Here is a 21,346-nt window from a genome sequence, read left to right as displayed (position 1 = left end):
TTTGCTAGAGTATCACCAACATATTCATCATATGTTTTAGATTCAGGGTGTGCATTGGCTTGGAGAAGGTCTATAGGCTCAATTAAGTAGAGCCTGTGCCTCCCTTGATTAGTAGATAATGTGGAAAACAACCAAGTAAAAGAGGAGCACCAAGGGCACAAGGGGGTCCACACTCCACATTAGAGGCCCAGTCTCCCACACAGAACACTTCTGAAGTTTGGTAAGATTCTCTAAATACTCAATCATTCAATGGTCGATGCAATTTTGCTGTACTTATGACCATTTTGTCATGAACAAGGGCTTAGAAACTTGTCCACCTCCCACCACTGTATAATTGCATGTCTGTAAGAATCGGTGCCTAGGGACGCAATAGTGGGTCTCTGACCTCTCTCGATGTGTCAATGTAAGTACAGAATGTGATTTTTTACATTCTATAGACCATAAATGTTAAAAATGACTATTAATTCATTGTTTTAATTATGTAGGTGGAGTGCAAGTAGATTTGAGAGAGGGAGCGGGAGTTGGAGAGCTAGACCTTAACACTTATAAGTAGCAATGGTAACCAATCTATCATTTCGCGGTCTAATTTTGAGATATGGAGGCAAGAAGCAGAGCAGAAGAAAGCGAGAGTCTACGGCTTGGACGTGAAAGGAATATCATTTGAGGCCAAGCACTCCCTGCACTTGTGGGTGACTCGAGGTTATTGTTATTTGAGTGTTAGAAATTTGTCAGGGGTTACTGCTTTGAATAAAGAGATTCATCAGAAGTGTGGTTGTATCCGTGAAAAACAGTATAGATTGATGAAACTTTAGCATGATTGACAGAGAGTAAAGCATATTATCATGGCAAGTGATCTATGACTTCTGTGGATGAGGAGGAAGATGAACAAGAGGGTGACAATGATTGTGAGCTCGATGATGTTCTCTTATCGCAGAGGTTTCTCTATTTTTTTTCTTTTTATGTATACGAACATTTAATTTGTGTGTAAACTTTCACAAATTTAGATTTATATTTGTTAAATTAAGTTTGTTTTCTTTGTTGGTATTTGTTAGTGATATAGATTCTAAGTTGTCATGGCACTTGTTTGTGATATAAATTCAATATGTGCATGTTGTGAAAATCTTATCATTCTTTTATATTTTTTTCTAATTTGTTACAGGTTCGCATCGGACTTCCGTCGGAAATTTTGATGCTAATAACAATGTTTTTTTTTCAATGTTGTTCGATATAGTTCGATGGTAAATAACCTCTCTGCATACCAAGTAGACACAAAAAACGATGCTTGTTTGTGTCATCCACCTATCGACACAACTTATGTTGTTAAATGTTATGTCAGGGAAGACCCCGTCGAAGCTAATTAATGATGATGCTGAGGAAAACTAAGGTCAACTTAAACTTGTTTGCATCATGTGTGATACTAATTGAATTACCCACTTTAATTTTTGTGTTGTCCTTAAATTCCGAAGCAAAGCCAAATCAAAAATAAAAAATAAAAAAAAATAATTGCGGATTATTCATAGTTAGCTTTGGATTCGTCTGATGCTAATTTGCATAAATACTGTAGTGGATTGAATCATAATGGAGACTTGGTGATAAATAACCCAGTTGAGGAGAAAGATTTTGTAAAAAAGGCAAGAAAAATAATTGATGTCATAGTATTTAATGGAAACATTTGAGACGGGGATTAGGTAGTGTTGGAGATGGGATATTAGTAACAAAGGTGATCCCATCACTTCGATTTTTTTAATACTTTAATACAAGGAATATCACGTTTAAAGAGCTAGAAGTTTTTATAAGACTTGAGGCTCCTTTCCATCACATTTGCTTTCATGCATTAATTCAAATTTAGACCAATCACTATAGCTTTGAAAAAATAACTAGGCAGCATCAAATTCAACTGGGTAATATATAGCTTAGCAAGTGAAAGATACAGACATTAATGCACAGATATTTTGGAAACAGAGAAACTATATTAAAAAAAAAAATTTCATCAAAAGATTAATCTTGACGTTTAAAACTAAAATTCAAATAGTTGTAATAATCCATTCACTAATCAAGTAAAAATACAGAATATGCATGGAAAATCCCTTGATTTTAAAACATCAATGCAAAAATAGTCTTCGACTTTATCAAACTTCAACCAAACAATATTTTGTAATGATTACTTAATATAAATATATACATACATAAGCCTAACGGGTCTTAAACAATTTTCTAATTGAGTGTAATATAGGTCTTTTTTCTAGAAAATTTATAATCCATAAGGGCAATTAAAATGTTTAGTTCAGTATAAAAAAATATTGTAGCATGTCGACCTTTTTTATGAAGATAATGGAAATGCTTGAATATCATTTTTGAAGAAGGCTCAAAATTGATGTTGAAAGAGAAAGTTATACAAATAAAAAACCTACACCCATGACAATAATATACAAATTTATTGATAGGAATGATTTTAAACATGAGGACCCATGAGTTACCTTGAAATAGGAAGCTTATGAAGTAATCAAAAGGTAAGAGAATGTGACACAAGATCATCAAGCCTAATGAAAGTTGGTTGACGAGAGAAGCAAATAGTGCCGAGAGCATCAAAGTAGATATGTAAACCGCGATAAGAACAAGGAGAAGGCCCTCGACGAGATCAAAAAAACCCCTTCCTAGAAGGCATCACATGTTGTATGAAGAGTAGTTTTGGCAATGAGAGGTGTTGGAGTATGGAGGCTCCTTTGACAGTGAACACAACATATTTGAAAGTCATCGTGTTAAAATTTTACATGAAATGGTAGAAATATGAAAAAAACTAAAGTTGAATAGGTTGAGAGGGAATGAAAACCTTGCATGTCTAGGAGACATGATTCTAAATCATATTAGATCATTTGATAGAGTTAAGTGTTGTCCTGGTGATCATGTCCTGGTTCTAATTATAAGATGGTGAATTTAATTCTTATGTCAAACACAATTACTTTTAAAAAATATGTCAAAAAATATATTCTGACATCTCTAGTATTAAGAATTTATCACTCCATTTACACATATTAAATCATGTAATATTAAATATATGACATAAAATTTTCTTTTTAAAATAAATACTCAATCAATCAATCACAAATAAATTGTAATTTAAATAATAATTTGAAGTTTAATGAATGAATGAATAAGGCAATATATGCTTTAAATTTAAACTACACTCTTTTTATTATAGATAAAATATTATAAGGTTATATTAGGAAAACCTAAATCTAAACAAGTAATGATAATTTTTTCATTATTCATTTGATCGTCCAAAAATTTCTTGTCATGAAAAAATTAAAAATAAATTTAAAAAGCGAATCTAACATTTTGTGTAAACCAATAATCCATTTTTGAACACACTTGGGCTTTATTTATCAATTTCGTTAAGCTTATGAGCTTCCAAATATAATTAATATGTTAATTAGCTCGAACGTAAATATTGGATAAAACTGAAAATTTACGATATACCAAAATCACCTAATCACATCAATATTCACTAATCTGAGGTATGTTTTTTTAAATAGCTTTAAAATATATTTTTATTAAAAAAAATAAATGAATTATCTATTTTTTAACATAACCACTTTAAAAATTTTTTAAATATACTAATTAACTCAAATTTTAATAAAGTGATAACTGCATGCACCACCATGAAAAAAAAATATATTTATTCACGTATGTTGTTATTTCATAGATTTTAATATTTGAGTGGAAATTTTAAAAATCGAAGAAAAACGACAATAAATTTATTTAAAAAATAAATTTTCGCCAGCTACGTATTAAATTAAGAATAATTAAAATTAATTAAAATAAAAGGCATAATAAAGACAATTTTAATCCTATTTTATTTCTCACAAAAATATAATCTACTTCTTCCCTGTGTTTGGAACATAGAACCTTTCAGATCAGCGTCTCATCCGCTGTTTACCTGTTAATTACTTTTTGTGCAGTGGCAGTTCAGTAAACGAGGAGGCTGGATATGGTGCATTAATTATTCAAATCCATTACTTCCCTTTGGTTGTGGTTACATCGGGAAGGAAAGATTTCCCCTGCTCCAGTCAGTTCCCCTTCTCCCCGCCTCCTATTCTCTCTCCTCCCCCGACTTCTCTTTCTAACCCCTATATTATTAATACAAACACGCCTTTTAACTCCCGGGGAAAAGCGAGGAGAGAGATGTACAGCTCTCGAGAGAGTAACAGCATGGATTAATGATATCAACAGAGGGGGAATGGAATGCAACTCGGGATTTCCTGTGAACAGCTGAAACAGTGGCCCCCTTTTCAGCCGCTTCAGCCAGCTTAAAACCCGGGAGAGAGCCAAAAAGGAGTAGCTATTTCTCTCTTTTTATTCCACCATTAAAAATCACCATATATAATTCTAAAAATTTTCTGGTTATTTAATCACCAATCAAGGTGTCACATGCATGCTAAATTCAGGTTTTTTGTACATATTTTTCATCGTGGAAGAGCTTTGCTTCAATTATACCAAAAAAAGTATTACACAAATAATTAGATAGAATAAATTGTAAAATATTTGGATTGTAAATAAATTATAATTACGGGAATTCTTATTTGAATTAAATGTCCCATCACAAGAATTTTAATCTGAAAAACTCCAAACTGGGCAAGGGTACGTGGGCTTTATAATAAAAGCCTTGGCTCGTAGCGAAAATATGGGTTCCAATAAATTAATTACTAATTTTAAATAACTATATTAAGTTCCCTCTAAATTTTTAAAATGTATAACAAATTTTAAAAAAATACATGAAACTGCAGATTTCTGTAGTCTGTTCTCATACTAGACTACATACCATATGTGAAAAACATCTAGTAGACCGACAGAAATCACAGGGATGGATTATACAAAGCTACTAAAACCTAAAAAGCAATCGCTCTCCTCTCAGGCTCTCCTACTCCTCTCTCTCTCTCTCTCCTTCCTATTCCTCTTCCTCTTCCTCTCCGCTTTCACCCCAGAAGCAAAATGGAAAACTGGAGCGGAGGAAATAACCCTCTTATGATCATGCCTCTCCTCTCTTCCACAGCCGCCGGCTCCACCAACCCCCTCATCCTTCACCATCAGCCACCACCTCCGCCGCCATCCGACGGCTACGACTCCACTCTCATCAAAGCCAAAATCATCTCTCACCCTCAATACCCCCGCCTCCTCTCCGCATACGTTAACTTACACAAAGTAAAACAAACTCTTCAATTCTCAATTCTTCTTCAATCAAAACCTTAATAAAAGAAAAAATATATATATATATATATATCTTTTGTAGGTTGGCGCTCCGCCGGAGGTTGTTGCCAGGCTAGAAGAAGCCTGCGCTTCTTCCTATATATCTAGCAGTGGTGGCGGCGGAGGAGAAGATCCAGCTTTAGATCAGTTTATGGAAGCTTATTGTGAAATGTTAACCAAGTATGAGCAGGAGCTTTCAAAACCTTTCAAAGAAGCTCTGCTGTTTTTATCTCGCATCGATTCGCAGTTTAAGTCGCTCTCGCTTTCTTTGCCACCTGCGCCTTCCCAAGGTCTTTTTCTCTCTCTCTATTCTTTCTCTTTCCATGCTTTTTATTTTGTCAAATAATTAGTCCAAGTACATGTGCATGCAGCAGGTTCGTGTTTCTGGATTTTGTTGTATTGTTTATTAAGGGGAGGCTAAAAAGGTTTGTTTAGTGATTATTATATAATTAAGAGGGTTTGAATGATGGATCTATGCGATTTATGGTTTTGTTTGGTTTTGGTAAGACGTGGGATTTGGCGAGTTTTTTTTTTATTTTTATTATTATTATTCTTTATTATTTCTGGTTATGGAAACGTTGCTCTTGTTTATATTTGATGTGGTTCAGGTATGGATATTTAGTATGTGGTCTTTTTGAACCTTTGATGGCTTTATTTCGTTGTGATAAATGAGAAGGAAGTGGTCTAAGGATGAGAGTCTTTTTGAGTTTTGAAGAAGCTTGTTTTATTTTTTGGTTTTTCATTTATTTACGTGTTGCTAACGAAAGTTGAGATTGAGAGTCTTTTTGAATTTTTGCTAATTTTTAAGGCTTCTATATCATTATTTAGTTAATATGTTTATTGGCCAATTTTTGGTTTATTTTATTTCGTGTTGTTCTTATAGCGCTTAAGTTTTAGTTTGCTTCTTTTTTATGTGCTTAAGGTTAGTGTTCTCTTCATTAATTTGACTTTTGAAGAATGATTAACTCTTTCTTTTTAGTTTGTTGAGTATCACAATGAATATATTTTTTTTGAAAAGTGATGGGAATTATTTTTGTTGGTAGTTTTTGAGTTACATTCTTTTCCACCTTTTGTTTTGAAGTATTGGCTTCATCCATTGATGCGCTTTTGCTTCATAGCCTCCAAATATAACATTACCAAAGCTGCAATTGATTTGTAGATGCCCGGAGCAATTATTGTATAGGCCGCTAACTCTGTTACTGTTGATATGTATTTCTATTTCTATTTTTTTTTTTTTAGCTTTTTATGCAATCTTACAATTTCTTTTTATTATAATGTATTATAGGAAATTTCCTTTTTTCTGTAATATCCTGTCAACTGTATGATTGACATATTTTTGTTGGCATTACTAAATCTATTTACAAATTTACCGAGCATGCTTGTTTGAGTAGCGTAGTTTTTTGTAATTGAGTTGATGTTATTCACTGCTTCTCATCTTGTCACGCTGAAAGGGTTCAACTTTTGATAGCTGATAGGAAATGTCTGAAACTATAAATAGTTTTTATGGTTTTAAGCATTTCACTAATTCAAAACATTTATCTTTCAGTTTTCTTTTTGTTTTTTTTTAACTTGCGTAACTAATTCAAAATAGTAAATCTACACGGGGAAATTTTTTTTTATTTTTAATATAGTTTGAGACTTGTATAACAAAGCCAAAAAAAATAAAATCAATTTCCAGCACATCATATTTTCTTTCTTTATCATGCTTTTTTTTTTAATATGGTTGATTATCATTAAAAAAAAAGGCAAAAGGAAAAGCAGCCCGGAAAGCCAACATAGAAGGGACAAAAGTGAAATGAGAAAGAAGCTAAAGAAAGCCATTAAATAAAACTACATTTATGCAATCTTCCAGCTAGAAGCATCATATATATCATTGATCATTGAATTTAGTTGGCTATCATGTAATGTAAGAAGTACATATTTCCATTTTCTTTTGTTACAACATTTATGGGGTAATTGAAACTTATGTTTTAATAGGAGTGTCATCCTCAGATTTGATTAATGTACATTTATAATTTATCAGTTTTTTACTATAAATTGATAAAACAATATGAAGTAATGTGACGAGGGTCAAAGGTGACCTACAATGCATCAATAGGCCTTGGAGTCATGTACACTTCGCATATGTTGTGTATTGAAGGTGTATGGGATAAAAGATTCTCTTATATTTAATCAGCATTATTAATAATAGAAGAGAAATGACTATTAACAAAGAAAATCAGAGAAGGTGACGTTGAGTGAAGGTTATGGTTGTCTTAAGTGGGTTTGTAAGCCCAATGTGTGCAAAGATGTATGCCGAGCAAGTGAAGCTTGGCTTTGAATAAGTATATAATTTTAGTTATTTGCAAACATGTGGAACTCATTCTGAAATGTGTCTGTGCATTTTTTGTTTCCCTTTTTTTAGCTGGACGTGTGGATGACAATTTGATACTAGTTGCTGTCATGTAACATGCATATCATGCATTCAATGTGTGATTTTATAACGAAAAGTCATTACATCATAAGAGATTACTAGTGAGCTTTTGCAACAAAATTGCATTAGAATTTGAAGACTTCTCCTGGACGTTTTGAATCGCTGACTTAATGTTTGAGGGTGGTTTTATATGACAGTTTATGATTGATTCAATAGATAATTAGGCTTCATGTCTTTTATTTGCATCATTGCACTTATTGGTATCTATAATTATGAGTTTCAAATGTTTAGTTTATTTTATTAACAATATTTCACCACCTAGTATCTCCTTTTTTTAATTCTCCATTTTCATATTTTATGAGATGTAGCTATCTGACAAGTTCATGAAATTTTTCCAGCATATTTAATACTAATTTTTAGTATTTTTTAATATTATATTATACAGATAATAGATAGATTGATAATTTTTTTAAAGGTGTTTTTTTTTATCTTAACAATAGTTCATCTTCAATTACCATGGCTCGTTTAAATGATGAATACATAACAATCAATTATATATTGCATCAAATCTTTGTTTTATTATGGTGGAATTTGCATTCATACCATTTAAATCTTTTGTTTTTACATATCTGACATCTAAATTTTGATAGTTGGATTTTGATATTTACTTCCCTAAGACTTCGATATTCAAATCACATAAATGGTATCTCCAATATTGTTTTTAAGCAAAAATTATATTGTGTATATTTTGATACTAAAATGGTATTTATGTAATTATGATGGTTATTAGATATGTAAGTACATAAAAAATAGTGTTATTATGTAAATCTCCTTTTCATGTATTCAAAACTTGTTAATTTTGTAATGATATAATGAAATATAATTAAATCAATCTCTTTCAATCAATATTTTATTTTAGTTTTTGTTAAATCAATCTCTTTGATTTGAAAGCGATTAATTTACTCTCTTCAATTATTGAGGGACCAAATGAATATATACTTTCATTATTGTCTGTATTTATTATTGTAAAAACATAATTAATTAATCCAACTTAGGAGAAAAGAAGGAATGATACCACAAATTGATTGTTTTTTGTCTCCTTTTTAATAAAGGAGGATGAAGCCATGCATTTACAATTTTTAATATCATAATATGTTGCAAAATTTGATTAAAATTAAAAAAAAAATTGGTTGGAAAGGAATGAAAATTAGTTTAAATATCAAAGTTGGTTTGATAAACTGAAAGTATGGAAATTAGAAAGTGTGAACAGCTTTAGAACATGATGTAAGTTTTAAATTTAGAGAGTTCATTTAAAAAATACGACGAGATTGGAAAGAAAATTTCAAATTCCAAAACACGAAATTTGTTAAAAAGAGCGAAAAAAAAAATCTATTTTCAGAGCTGAAACAATTAATGAATTTCTTAAATTTTAATTAGGAAGTGAAAATAAAAAAAATTAATGATCTGAAGCATCTTTTTAATTTAAGTGATCAGAGTTTTTGTTGTGGTTGGAAGTAGACGGTTTTAATAATTTTATAGATAGCTGAACATTATCTATGATGTTATTAAGTTTAATGATGTCATGTTGGTTGGATGTTTATGGCATTTAAAATCATTAAAATAAATATTATGAAAAGTTGAAACTTCAAATATTTATTGAGAACTATATTTGTTGAGAACTATATTTGTTGAATGTCAAGCTTTTTTATAGTATTATGGATAAATGAACATTTTCTAATAATTTTCCAATCTTATTGAAGTCATATTGGTAGTTCATCATAGCATTACATTTTCATTTATCTATGATGAACAAAATTATTAATTTTGTTTTTTGTTAGGCAGGCTATGTTATTGTACCTAATGATTTTTATCAACATTATCATTCTATTGTTTATTGCATATATTTGATGCTGAATTTTTTTAATAATTTTTTTCATAAAATTTCTAGAAATGAATTTCTTTCTAATCATTTTTTTTTTTTTTTTTTTTAGTCATAATATTGCATTTTTAATTAATCAAACATGGTCTTGTTAGAATGTTGCCTATTATCTTTTGTATCAATGATTTTTGTTCCTACTTATACCTCTCTTTGTAACTAGTCTTTTGCCTAACTTTAATATATTATGATATATGCGGATGAATCGATATCCTTAAAAAAAGGTTGTTTCATATTTTGTTTTATATGTTTTATTAACATAATTTCATTTTTTATTACAAATTTTAATTACTTGTATGCAGTTTTCGCACATATTATAACTATTTATTTGCAATTTTTTTTTTAATTTTGGTCGTTACATATGTGATACTTGATCAATTGTATTATATATTGTGTTTTTTGGACAAACACTTGATTTGCTTCATTTACTTTTCTGTCATCCTCTTTCGTTTCAAGTTCTAATTGTAAAATAAATGCAATACATGTGTCAACTACTTTGAACATCGATTTTCTTAATTATTTAGATATTGAAACTCAATTTTCTTTTTTTTATCATACTTCATTTTAATCGTAAAACATAATTTGTTAAAGCATTGAATGTAAATTTATTTAAAAGTTTTACCATGTTTATTGTTGTTTCCTTTTCGAGGAAGTCCCCAAATCATTTGGGAATCCATCAAATAGCTATAACTGGCTTTATAATTGCTTACAAAATTTTTTGCATCGTAATCATCTTTTCTCCTAATATATAGCTTTCATTGCACTTTAGTATTTGTTTCTTGTTCCTTGCATGTGTCACAATCATATTTTAGTTGCACCTATTTATGGAAATCTCATTTGTCATAACTTTTTTTTTTTCGTGAGGCATGTATTGCAACCTTTTGTTATAACCTCACTTGTGCCATAATTATATCCTTCTAAGACATGAATTAAACATATTTGTGTAGCCATTTTTTCTTCTTACACCCTTGATATACTTTTGCTTTTATCGTATTACAATTGTTCTCTATTCATCTTTAAGACTTGCATTGTAGATTTACTTGCATTACGACTTTTCTTGCATCACGTTTACTTTCAATGACACGCATGCATGACCTCTTTTGCTTAAATTCACAAACTTCATTGAATCGAGACATTTATAACAATTTTGTAGGTGCCACAATAATCCCTTTCTTTACGTTTATCATAGCACTTATGTTGTATGGTCTCGATTACATCCTTCTTTGGTGAGACTCGTCTCTATTTCTAAAAGATCCAAGGCATTATTACTTTATCCCTTTGGCTTTTCATAGAAAAACAAAGCTCATGATCAACTTGCTTGGGGATGTAGCTAAGAGCTTTTGCCATTATCTTTTACAATTCCATAAGGGGTATCAACTAAATTTTTTTGTACATAATATTTATGTGATAGTTATGTTCTTTAGAAAGGCAAATTAGTTTTTTGTTTAGACCTTGCAGTAAACTAAAAAGGAGTTCATGTGGATTTTCAGGTGTATAATGATTTGCTATATTTACCCCGTATTTGATTGACTAATGACTATTCCTCGTATTTTATAATTAAAATATTTCTTTCAAATACCTTATTTTAATCATCAGTTTTTCCATCTCCTAAATTTTTGAACTTTTTTATCTTTACTCAATTTCTTTGCTTTTGATGGAGAAGTTTGTCATGTTACATGTATCCTCATGGAGCACCCACCCACCAGACAACTTCTACAGAATCAAAGCTGGAGACATTTGAAGTCAAATTGCATTTCATTATCATTGTATTTTCTCATAAATCTTTTTGCAATTATTAAGCTTACTAAGAGAAAGGAACCTTTTAGAAAAGAGATTTATCTAAGTAAATTTCTTTGTAAAATGTCCTCTAATCTTTATATTTTACCGATGACCCTTGCATGCCTAATAGAGTAAGAAGAATTATGAGTTTCCAAAAAACAAGTTGCACAAGGTTTATAAGAATGATTGACCCAAAATTTGAATCAAACTGTGGTTTTTAAAAAGAAAGATGCTTTCGTTTTTTTTTAACTTCAATATCAAGATGGTAGACCATTTGTCTAATGTTCTTCATCTCAAACTCTTGTCATCAATTTCTTGAAATTTTTAATCATGTTTGGATTATACTTGCAATGAAGGTCAAATCGTCCACATACAAGCACACTATGAAAATATATCTATCCTTGAATTTGATGTAGAGGGCATGCTCATGAGGGCATTTGATGAAATTGTTCTTGAGGAAATACTTGACAAATTTATTGTTCCATGTTATTGCTGCTTGTTTGAAGCCAAATAGAGCCTTCTTCATTTTCAATGTTGTCTCACTTTGTAGCCTAGTGGTTGAATGTAGAATTCTTCTTTTAGGACTCCATTCAGAAAGGAAAACCTTACATGCATTTTATATATGCTAGTCTTTAGCTATAAAAAAATGATTTGTCTAATAGTTTCAAGCCGAGTAACGGGAGCAAATATCTCTTCATAGTTGATGTCAGCTATTATGTTGTATCTTATTGTCATCAATCTTTATTTATAGTTCTCAACTTTTCTTTTGCGATCTTCTTAACTTTGTACACCCACTTTATGTCAAGTTTCTTGTGTGCTTCTTGAATTGTAAAAAGTTACCGAGTATTGTTTTTCTTAATCATCTTGATTTCTTCATCATGTCATCTTTCGTCTTATTTGCACGACCTCTTGAAAATTTATTGATTCACAAATCAAAATAAAGGCGAAAAAGAATATGATTGTTTTGATTATCGATTACCTCATAAATTTTTTGTAGTATTCTGAAATGTGAAACTCTTTCACTTGAATTTGTACTCGAAGATGGTCTTTTTGAGTACATGAAGTAGGTGTAGTTAGTCTAGTAAGCTCCTCTATTGCTCCATCCTTGGTTTCTACAATTATCATGCTCAAGCATGGAATGATGCTGCACTAAGCATCATGTGGATCCCAAACTCATTATCTTTCATCAAATACGACGACACGACTACTAAAACTAGTAAAATAGTCGGAGATGCTTTCAGCTTTTATATGTATGACTTCAAAACTCGCCTCTTTATGTTTGGAGACGTTCCTTCAACCTTCTCGACTTGCTTTGCTCTTTTATCAGAGACCTAATTGGTAGACTTCACATCAGGAATCTTTGCAAAATCGTCATCATCTAATTCTTGATAGATTACATAGTCTTTTTTCTCTCTTCCTCAAATCTCTTAAACTATCCTTTTGAGTTTGGGATAACTAGACTCATCCCTTGACCTTTTGTAGCCTTTTTCTACCATCTTTCATGCATTTTGCGCTCCAAAGTGGGCCTTTAACTTGATGCTTCTATTGTCATAGTTGCTCTTATTGGGTGTTGGATTTTTTAAGGTAATCATGTCATTGCTTGCTATCTCTCTAGAAAGGATCTTATTATGGCTCTGGTATCACTTTATCAGAAGTAAAGGACTATTGTGAGAGGAGGATTGCTAAGAACGAAAGGGGAAACACATAATGAAAAAGTCACTTTTAATTCACTCTATTTTTTTCTTGATGCAAAACTCAAATACATCACACATTTATTATAGTGAAAGCTCCATTTGGATTGTGTCAGCACATTTCAATCATGTGACTACTATTTACTTTCTATAATACTTTTCTACACACGTCATTAATTATGTATTTTAGATTTTTCTAAATACTATTTTAAAAAGGTCTCTAGAATCTTCTAAAATTTTCTAAATATTTTTGTTGACTATGTGCTTAAATAAAGTAAAATTTTGTATTTTAATTTTCATGGGGGCTCCGACTCGAACAAGGATAAAAGATAGATGTGGAGGTCTAAATCCCCAGACAATGATCAATTTATATGATAAGGTTTGTATTTAATTGACCTTTTCTAATGATGATGGGTTTCTATATTAGAGGGAGATATTTTAGAAAATATTGTTAGAAGGCGAGTCAAGTGCATTTGTGACTAAACCATGGTGTCGAACATGTTTAAGTGGGTTTCATTGCCAAGACGTGTTTAGTTGAGTGATTTTCATCAAAGCATGAAACAAGTTTGCGTCCTTTGTTGTTTTTTTCTTTTAATTATTTGATGATGTATTTTAAGGATGCGAGTGTTGAAGGTAAGGTGGTGGTTAAAAAGGATGTGAATGTTGAAGGTAAGGTGGTGGTTAAATAAATTTCATATGGTCTAGAGAAATAAATATGCATCCTTGGAATCAAAATGATTATGTATGTGCAAGAATATCATGTTTTGCTTTTCTAAATATTGGCGGATGAATACAACAGATTTTAAGAAATTTGAATAAGAGATGTTTGTTATAAATCCAAGCCATTGAGAAAAGAGTAGATTTGCAAAGTTATTAAATTTATGAGTGATATAATTTTCATTTTAGTTGTCTATTTTTGCTTTGGCAAGTACTTTTTGGGCTGCCGAGTTTCTTTTGTGTTGTGTTGGTTATAAATTCAATTCATTGAGCATGGATTTATAATTATATCCTTCTAAGACATGAATTAAACATATTTGTGTAGCCATTTTTTTTCTTTTTACACCCCTAATATAGTTTTGCTTTTATCGTATTACAATTGTTCTCTATTCATCTTTAAGACTCGCATTGTAGATTTACTTACATTACGACTTTTCTTGAATCACGTTTACTTTTCTTGACACGCATGCATGACCTCTTTTGCTTTTATTTATAAACTTCATTGAATCGAGACATTTATCAAAATATTGTAGGTGTCACAATAATCCCCTTCCTTACATTTATCATAGCACTTATGTTGTGTGGTCTAGATTACATTCTTTTTTGGTGAGACTCGTGTCTCTATTTCTAAAAGATCCAAGGCATTATTACTTTATCCATTTGCCTTTTCATAGAAAAACAAAGCTAATGATCAACTTGCTTGGGGATGTAGCTAAGCGCTTTTGGCATTATCTTTTATTATTGCATAAGGGGCATCAACTCAATTTTTTTGTACATAACATTTATGTGATAGTTATGTACTTTAGAAAGGCAAAACTAGTTATTTGTTTAGCCTTGCATTAAACTAAAAAGGAGTTCATGTGGATTTTCAGGTGTATAATGATTTGTATTATTGACCCCTTATTTGATTGACTAATGACTATTCCTCCTCATATTTTATAATTAAAATATGCTTTCAAATACCTTCTTTTAATCATCAGTTTTTTCATCTCCTTATTTTTTGTTTTTCTTTACTCAATTCCTTTGCTTTTGATGGAGAAGTTTAACATGTCACATATATCCCATGGAGCACCCACCCACCGAACAACTTCTACACAATCAAAGCGGGAGACATTTGAAGTCAAATTGCATTTCATTATCATAGTATTTTCTCATAAATCTTTTTGCAATCATTAAGCTTACTAAGAGAAAGGCACCTCTTAGAAAAAGATTTTTCTAAGGAATTTTCTTTGTAAAATGTCCTCTTTTCTTTATATTTTACCGTTGGCCCTTGCATGCCTTTTAGAGTAAGAAGAATTATGAGTTTCCCAAAAACAAGTTGCACAAGGTTTTCAAGAATGATTGACCCAAAATTTCAATCAAATTGTGCTATTTAAAAAGAAGATGCTTTCGTTTTTTTTTTAACTTCAATATCAAGATAATACACCATTTGTCTAATGTTTGTCATCTCAAACTCTTGTCATTAATTTCTAGGACTTCTTAATCATGTTTGGATTATACTTGCAATGAAGAACAAATCATCCACACACAAGTACGCTATCAAAATATATTTATCCTTGAATTTGATGTAGAGGACATGCTCATGAGGGCATTTGATGAAATTGTTCTCGAGGAAATACTTGTCAATTGTATTGTTCCATATCATAGGTGCTTGTTTGAACCCAAATAGAGCCTTCTTCATTTTCAAAAGTCTCTTCTTTCCTTTTTCACTTTGTAGCCTAGTGGTTGTTGAATGTAGAATTCTTCTTTTAGGACTCCATTCAAAATGGAAAACCTTACATGCATTTCATATATGCCAATCTTTAGCTGTGCAAAAAATGATTAGCCTAATAGTTTCAAGCCGGGTAACAGGAGCAAATATCTCTTCATTTGATGTCAGCTATTATGTTGTATCTTATTGTCATCAATCTTTATTTATCATTCTCAACTTTTCCTTTGACGATATTCTGAACTTTGTACACCCATTTTAGGTTAATTTTCTTGTGCGCTTCTTATATTGCAACTAGTTACCAAGTATTGTTTTTCTCAATCATCATGATTTCTTCATCATGTCATCCTTCATCTTCTTTGCACCTCTTGAAAATTCACTGATCCACAATCATAATAAAGGTAAAAAAGAATAAGATTGTTTTGATTATCGATTACCTCATAAATTTTTATAGTATTTAGAAGTGTGATACGCTTTCACTTGAATTTGTACTCGAAGATGGTCTTTTTGAGTACATGAAGTAGGTGTAGTTAGTCTAGTAAGCTCCTCTATTGCTCCATCCTTGGTTTCTACAATTATCATGCTCAAGCATGGAATGATGCTGCACTAAGCATCATGTGGATCCCAAACTCGTTTTCTTTCGTCGAATATGACACCACGACTACTGGTTGTCTTTCCTGTGTTTACATTTTCTAGCTTTTTCCCTTTTTTTGTAGTTAATTAGAAAACTGCTTAAGACTAGTAAAATAGTCGGAGATGCTTTCAACTTTTATATGTATGACTTGAAATTCGCTTCCTTATGTTTAGAGACGTTCCTTCAACCTTCTCGACTTGCCTTGCTCTTTTATAAGAGACCTAATTGGTCGACTTCACATCATAATTCTTTTCAAAATTGTCATCATCTAATTCTTGATAGATTAGATTGTCTTTTTCTCTCTTCCTCGAATCTCTTAGACTATTCTTTTGAGTTTGGGATAACTAGACTCATCCCTTGACCTTATGTAGTCTTTTTCTACCATTATTCATGCATTTTGCGCTCCAAAGAGGGCCTTTAACTTGATGCTTCAATTGTCATAGTTGCTCTTATTGGGTGTTGGAATCTTAAAGGTAATCATGCCATTGCTTGCTATCTCTCTAGAGAGGATCTTATTATGGCTCTGGAATAACTTTATCAGAAATAAAGGGCTTATGATAGGAGGATTGCTATGAAAGAAGGGAAACACACATTGAAAGAGCCACTTTTAATTCACTCTTATTTTTTCTTGCTGCAAAACACAAATACATCACACATTTATTATAGTGACTGCTCCATTAGGATTGTGTCAGCGGATTGCAATCATGTGACTACTATTAACTTTCTAGAATACTTTTCTACACAAGTCATTAATTATTTATTTTAGATTTTTCTAAATACTTTTTTAAAATTGTCTCTAGAACCTTCTAAAATTTTCTAAAGGTTGTTGAAGACTATGTGCTTAATTAAAGTAAAATTTTGTATTTTGATTTTCATGGGGGCTCCAACTCCTTTGAGGATAAAAGATAGATGTGGAGGTCTAAATCCCCTGTCAATGATCAATTTATATGATAAGGTTTGTATTTAATTGACATTTTATAATGATGACCGGTTTCTATATTAGAGGGAGATATTTTAGCAAATATTGTTAGAAGGCGAGTCAAGTGCATGTGTGACTAAATCATGGTGTCCAGCATATTTAAGTGGGATTCATAGCAAAGACGTGTTTTGGTGAGTGATTTTCATCAAAGCATGAAACAAGTTTGCATCCTTTGTTTTTTTTTTCTTTTAATTATTTGATGATGAATTTTAAGGATGTGAGTGTGGAAGGTAAGGTGGTGGTTAAATAAATTTCATATGGTCTAGAGAAATAAATATTCAACCTTTGAATTAAAATGATTATGTATGTGCAAGAATATCATAAATATTCAACCTTTAAATATTGGCGGATGAATAGAATGGATTTTAAGAAAATTGAGTAAGAGATGTTTGTTATAAATCCAAGCCATTGAGAAAAGAGTAGATTAGCAAAGTTATTAAATTTATGAGTGATATAATTTTAATTTTAGTAGTCTATTTTTGCTTTGGTGTGTACTTTTGGGGCTGCCTAGTTTCTTTTTTGTTGTGTTGGTTATAAATCCAATTCATTGAGAATGGAGTGGATTGACAAAGTAATTAATAAATTTTTTAGCCATATATCCTTATTTTTGGTCATCAATTTTTGCTTTGGCAAGTATTTTTTGTGGTACCCAACTTCTCATGTGTTGTGTTGTCATATTTTTAAATGTGTTTGGAATGTTTCTTAGCTGCAAGTTTTATTAATTCCACTACTGTCTAGAAAGGTGAACTTTTAAATTAGTATCACATTATATATTTGTTTTTGTGATGTACAGTTGATTTGGAAGCATTCAATATCATTAAATTCATTTATAATTTGTTTTATTAGTTTATCTGGTTCTCTTACTCAGTTATATAAAATGTAGATATAGTTTTTTATTAATAATAAAATATTTAATACTCAGAATAATGTGATTGGATCTAATATCTTAAATTTTAGTGGAACGGCATATTGTTGGAATGCATTTTTGAAGGAAGTACAAATAGATTGATACTTAATAAATTTAAAACAATCTAAAGTGTGGGCTTACTTGGGTGGATATCTTTTCTCATCATTGTTTCTTTGGCTTTCAAGTAAAACCATATGTTGAAGAAAAAACTCTTAGTTTCACATTAATATATGATATTTCTGAGGTAATATTTATAAATATTGTGAGATAATCTATTTTAAAAATTAGTGCTTTGATAGTCATATTGTTCTATTTCTGCATTAAACTCCAGTTTGAGGTTCAATTCCATGAAACCAACAACCATGTAGTTGTTTAAATGTAATGTTGCTAGCTCATCTCTCTTTCTTGATGTTATTAATACTGAAGAAAGACTCCAGTTTATTCATGATCTGCTATAATTGCATCTCAACCTGATATATCGGCTTTGTATTTTTACTATTTTTATTATTTTTTTCAAAATCGGATGATGATATTTTTTTCGAGTTATCTTCGTTTACTCAATGGAGATAGGCAGCCTAGTGTGGGGATTTGGAATGTCATTTGAAGGCTTAGCATGTTACTATGTCCTCTTTCCATTCTATTTTATGATTATGTATGTAATTGGGAGAAATAGAATATTGTTAGGAAAAAAAAATTTATTTGCTTCTCGACTTTTTATGTAATTGTCATTTCAGTAATTAATAATTATTCTGTTTAAAACAAATGGTTATGTTGCTCTTGTTTTGTTTAAAATGTTCTTGTTTCCTTGTCCTTAAAATGCATATCTACCTCATACAAAAATATAAGCATTGGAAAATACAATTTTATTGTGCTATTGTTCACCATTATTTGAAGGTTTCAATTTCTTAAAGTGAAATTTAAATACATATCCCATAATTCTTACATATTTACTTATCTAACATTTAAAATATAATATTTCCATAATTTGCATTCAAATCTCTTCATGATTAGTTTTATGCCACCAAGGTGTTATAAATGTAAATAACAAACTTATGGTGCTGGATATGTAAATGCATAAGAATTGTTTGGTATGGATGTAAGTTTCCCTATAATCATTGCAATGAATATAATTGATGTTATGATGATGCATATAATTTTGAGACATGCGTTTCTTTGTGATGTTGGAACTGTTTGGTTTATATATCATGGCTTTTTTTAAAAAGTTTAATTTTTGTACTGTATTTTTCTTGAAAGAAAAAAGGCTCTTTTCTTTATCGTCATGGATGTTTTTAGTGTCTTCTTTCAAATAATGAGCTTCTTCTAGTTCAAGTGTGATCATTTCTATTAATACTTATTTATTGCCATACATTTTTTGCGAGTAATTCAATACCAATTGTTTATGATTCTTTTTTTTTGAACTATGATAGAAAAATATTTTAGTCAATACATTTTATTACATTTTAAAAAACAATATTTGGTATGTATTGATAGTCATGCTTTTGTTAAGCATTATTTGTAGTTGTAAAAGTACGAAATCAAGTATGCATGTTTGTTGCTTGTAGGATTCTAATTATTCTAGTATTAACACATTAGGTATACCATTTTTTCTCTTATCAAAATATATAATCTCATGTTTATTTTTTAGAAAGTATTCTCTTAAATGTTCTCATATTCCGTTGAATGGCTTATGTCTACATAATGCATTCCAAAACCCAGTGGGTGGTGAGCTTGAGAAAAACGGTTCGTCAGAGGATGACATTGAGTTGTGCGATAACTTCGTCAACCCTGAAGCTGGAGATCGCGAGCTCAAAGGTCAGCTCCTTCGCAAATACAGTGGTTACCTTGGAAGTCTGAAGCAAGAATTTCTTAAGAAGAGAAAGAAGGGAAAGCTCCCGAAAGAAGCCAGGCAACAACTGCTTGATTGGTGGGCTCGGCACTACAAATGGCCGTATCCTTCAGTATGCATCTCTTCTAAGACCATTACTTGTTGGATAATTTTGTTGAAGTATTCTTTTTGGGAAAATTTGGTAATTTTTTCATCCAAATAAAGTCCTCAAATGAAGTGAATTTTTCAACTTAATTATAATTTTTTAAATAATCTGATTAAGGATTACATTTGTTTTTACGGAGTGAAAGTTACTTTTATTTCACCATCTTGTTTCAAAAGATTGAATGTTGATGGCATTTGTTACATTTGTTAAAATAATTGATGCTATTTACATGCATGCCACCCAATTCATTAACATATTTAACAACCCAAATCTTCCATATCTCATCAAAAACAACATTTTACCTAATTAATATTTGAAACACTTTCATTCATAGGTAAAAGGTGGCTCATAATAAAAATCAAAGTTTGGGTGTTAGATTTGTAAATGCATAGGAATTGAGTGAAGTCTTCCTTTTTAAAATTATTGTTCAATCTATCATGTACACCAACAATTCTCACATTTATTAATTATTTTTGTGGTAATTAAAAAAAACGAATAAGTAAATTAAAAAGTAATGTTTAATAATATTTTATTTTAGATTATACTTAAAAATTTATTGTAGCATGAGTTTACTATCCGCTCCAAAAGTTTCTTTTGCTTGAGCTTGTAATAACTGCAGGAATCTCAGAAGGTGGCGCTTGCGGAGTCCACTGGCCTTGATCAAAAGCAGATAAACAACTGGTTCATCAACCAGCGAAAGAGGCATTGGAAGCCATCGGAGGAGATGCAGTTTGTTGTAATGGATGCTTCTCATCCACATTATTTCATGGACGGTGGTTTTGCAGGTGGTAATCCATTTGCGATTGACTGTACCCCTCTACTTTGATATATGCTTTGCAGGGTATATGAATATTGTAGAATTTGAACTCCAGTGGTTTGCTTAATTACCTTAAAGGGGCTTTCTCGGCTGTGTACTTTGGTAAAAACTTCATTATTTTGAATGCCGTTGTAACGACATGGTTATGGTTTCTGTTGTAAGACTTTGCTCCAGTGATTTTACATGGTAGTTTTGTGTTGCTAATTATGATTATGGTAAATAAATATTCGCTGTCACATAAAGCTCATTGTAGTGACAAAGGGAGTTGTCCATTGTTGTTGTATATGTATAAAATTTTCTTATGCTTTTAGGTTTCTCATTTAATTAAAGGTGGAGTTTGACTACAATCATACTATTAGCTTCTTTAATAGGAATTTTCTTATAGGAATCATTTGTAGGTTAAACGCCAAAACACCCATTACATTTTCTGGTTTTCTATATATAAGCAAATATAAATTATAACCGAACAATAACTGCACATCACATTTTTTTGAAAATAAAAACTAACCACTTAAAGATTTTCATAACCG

General features: G+C 30.8%; 1 protein-coding gene across 1 annotated transcript; it reads left to right on the top strand.

Annotated features, from left to right (window-relative positions):
- The first annotated feature begins 4,833 nt into the window (after window positions 1–4,833).
- LOC110033155 (homeobox protein knotted-1-like LET6) lies at window positions 4,834–21,043 on the top strand. The gene is made up of 4 exons (XM_020737047.1): window positions 4,834–5,199; window positions 5,288–5,534; window positions 19,725–19,966; window positions 20,619–21,043. Exons 1-4 carry the CDS (start codon window positions 4,990–4,992, stop codon window positions 20,823–20,825), a joined length of 906 nt encoding a protein of 301 aa, XP_020592706.1. The 5' UTR covers window positions 4,834–4,989; the 3' UTR covers window positions 20,826–21,043.
- Window positions 21,044–21,346: the final 303 nt, after the last annotated feature.

The sequence above is a fragment of the Phalaenopsis equestris genome, unplaced genomic scaffold (genome assembly GCF_001263595.1).
Source record: "Phalaenopsis equestris unplaced genomic scaffold, ASM126359v1 Scaffold001099, whole genome shotgun sequence".
NCBI classification, from domain to species: domain Eukaryota; kingdom Viridiplantae; phylum Streptophyta; class Magnoliopsida; order Asparagales; family Orchidaceae; genus Phalaenopsis; species Phalaenopsis equestris.
This window is presented reverse-complemented; position numbering and strand designations above follow the sequence as displayed.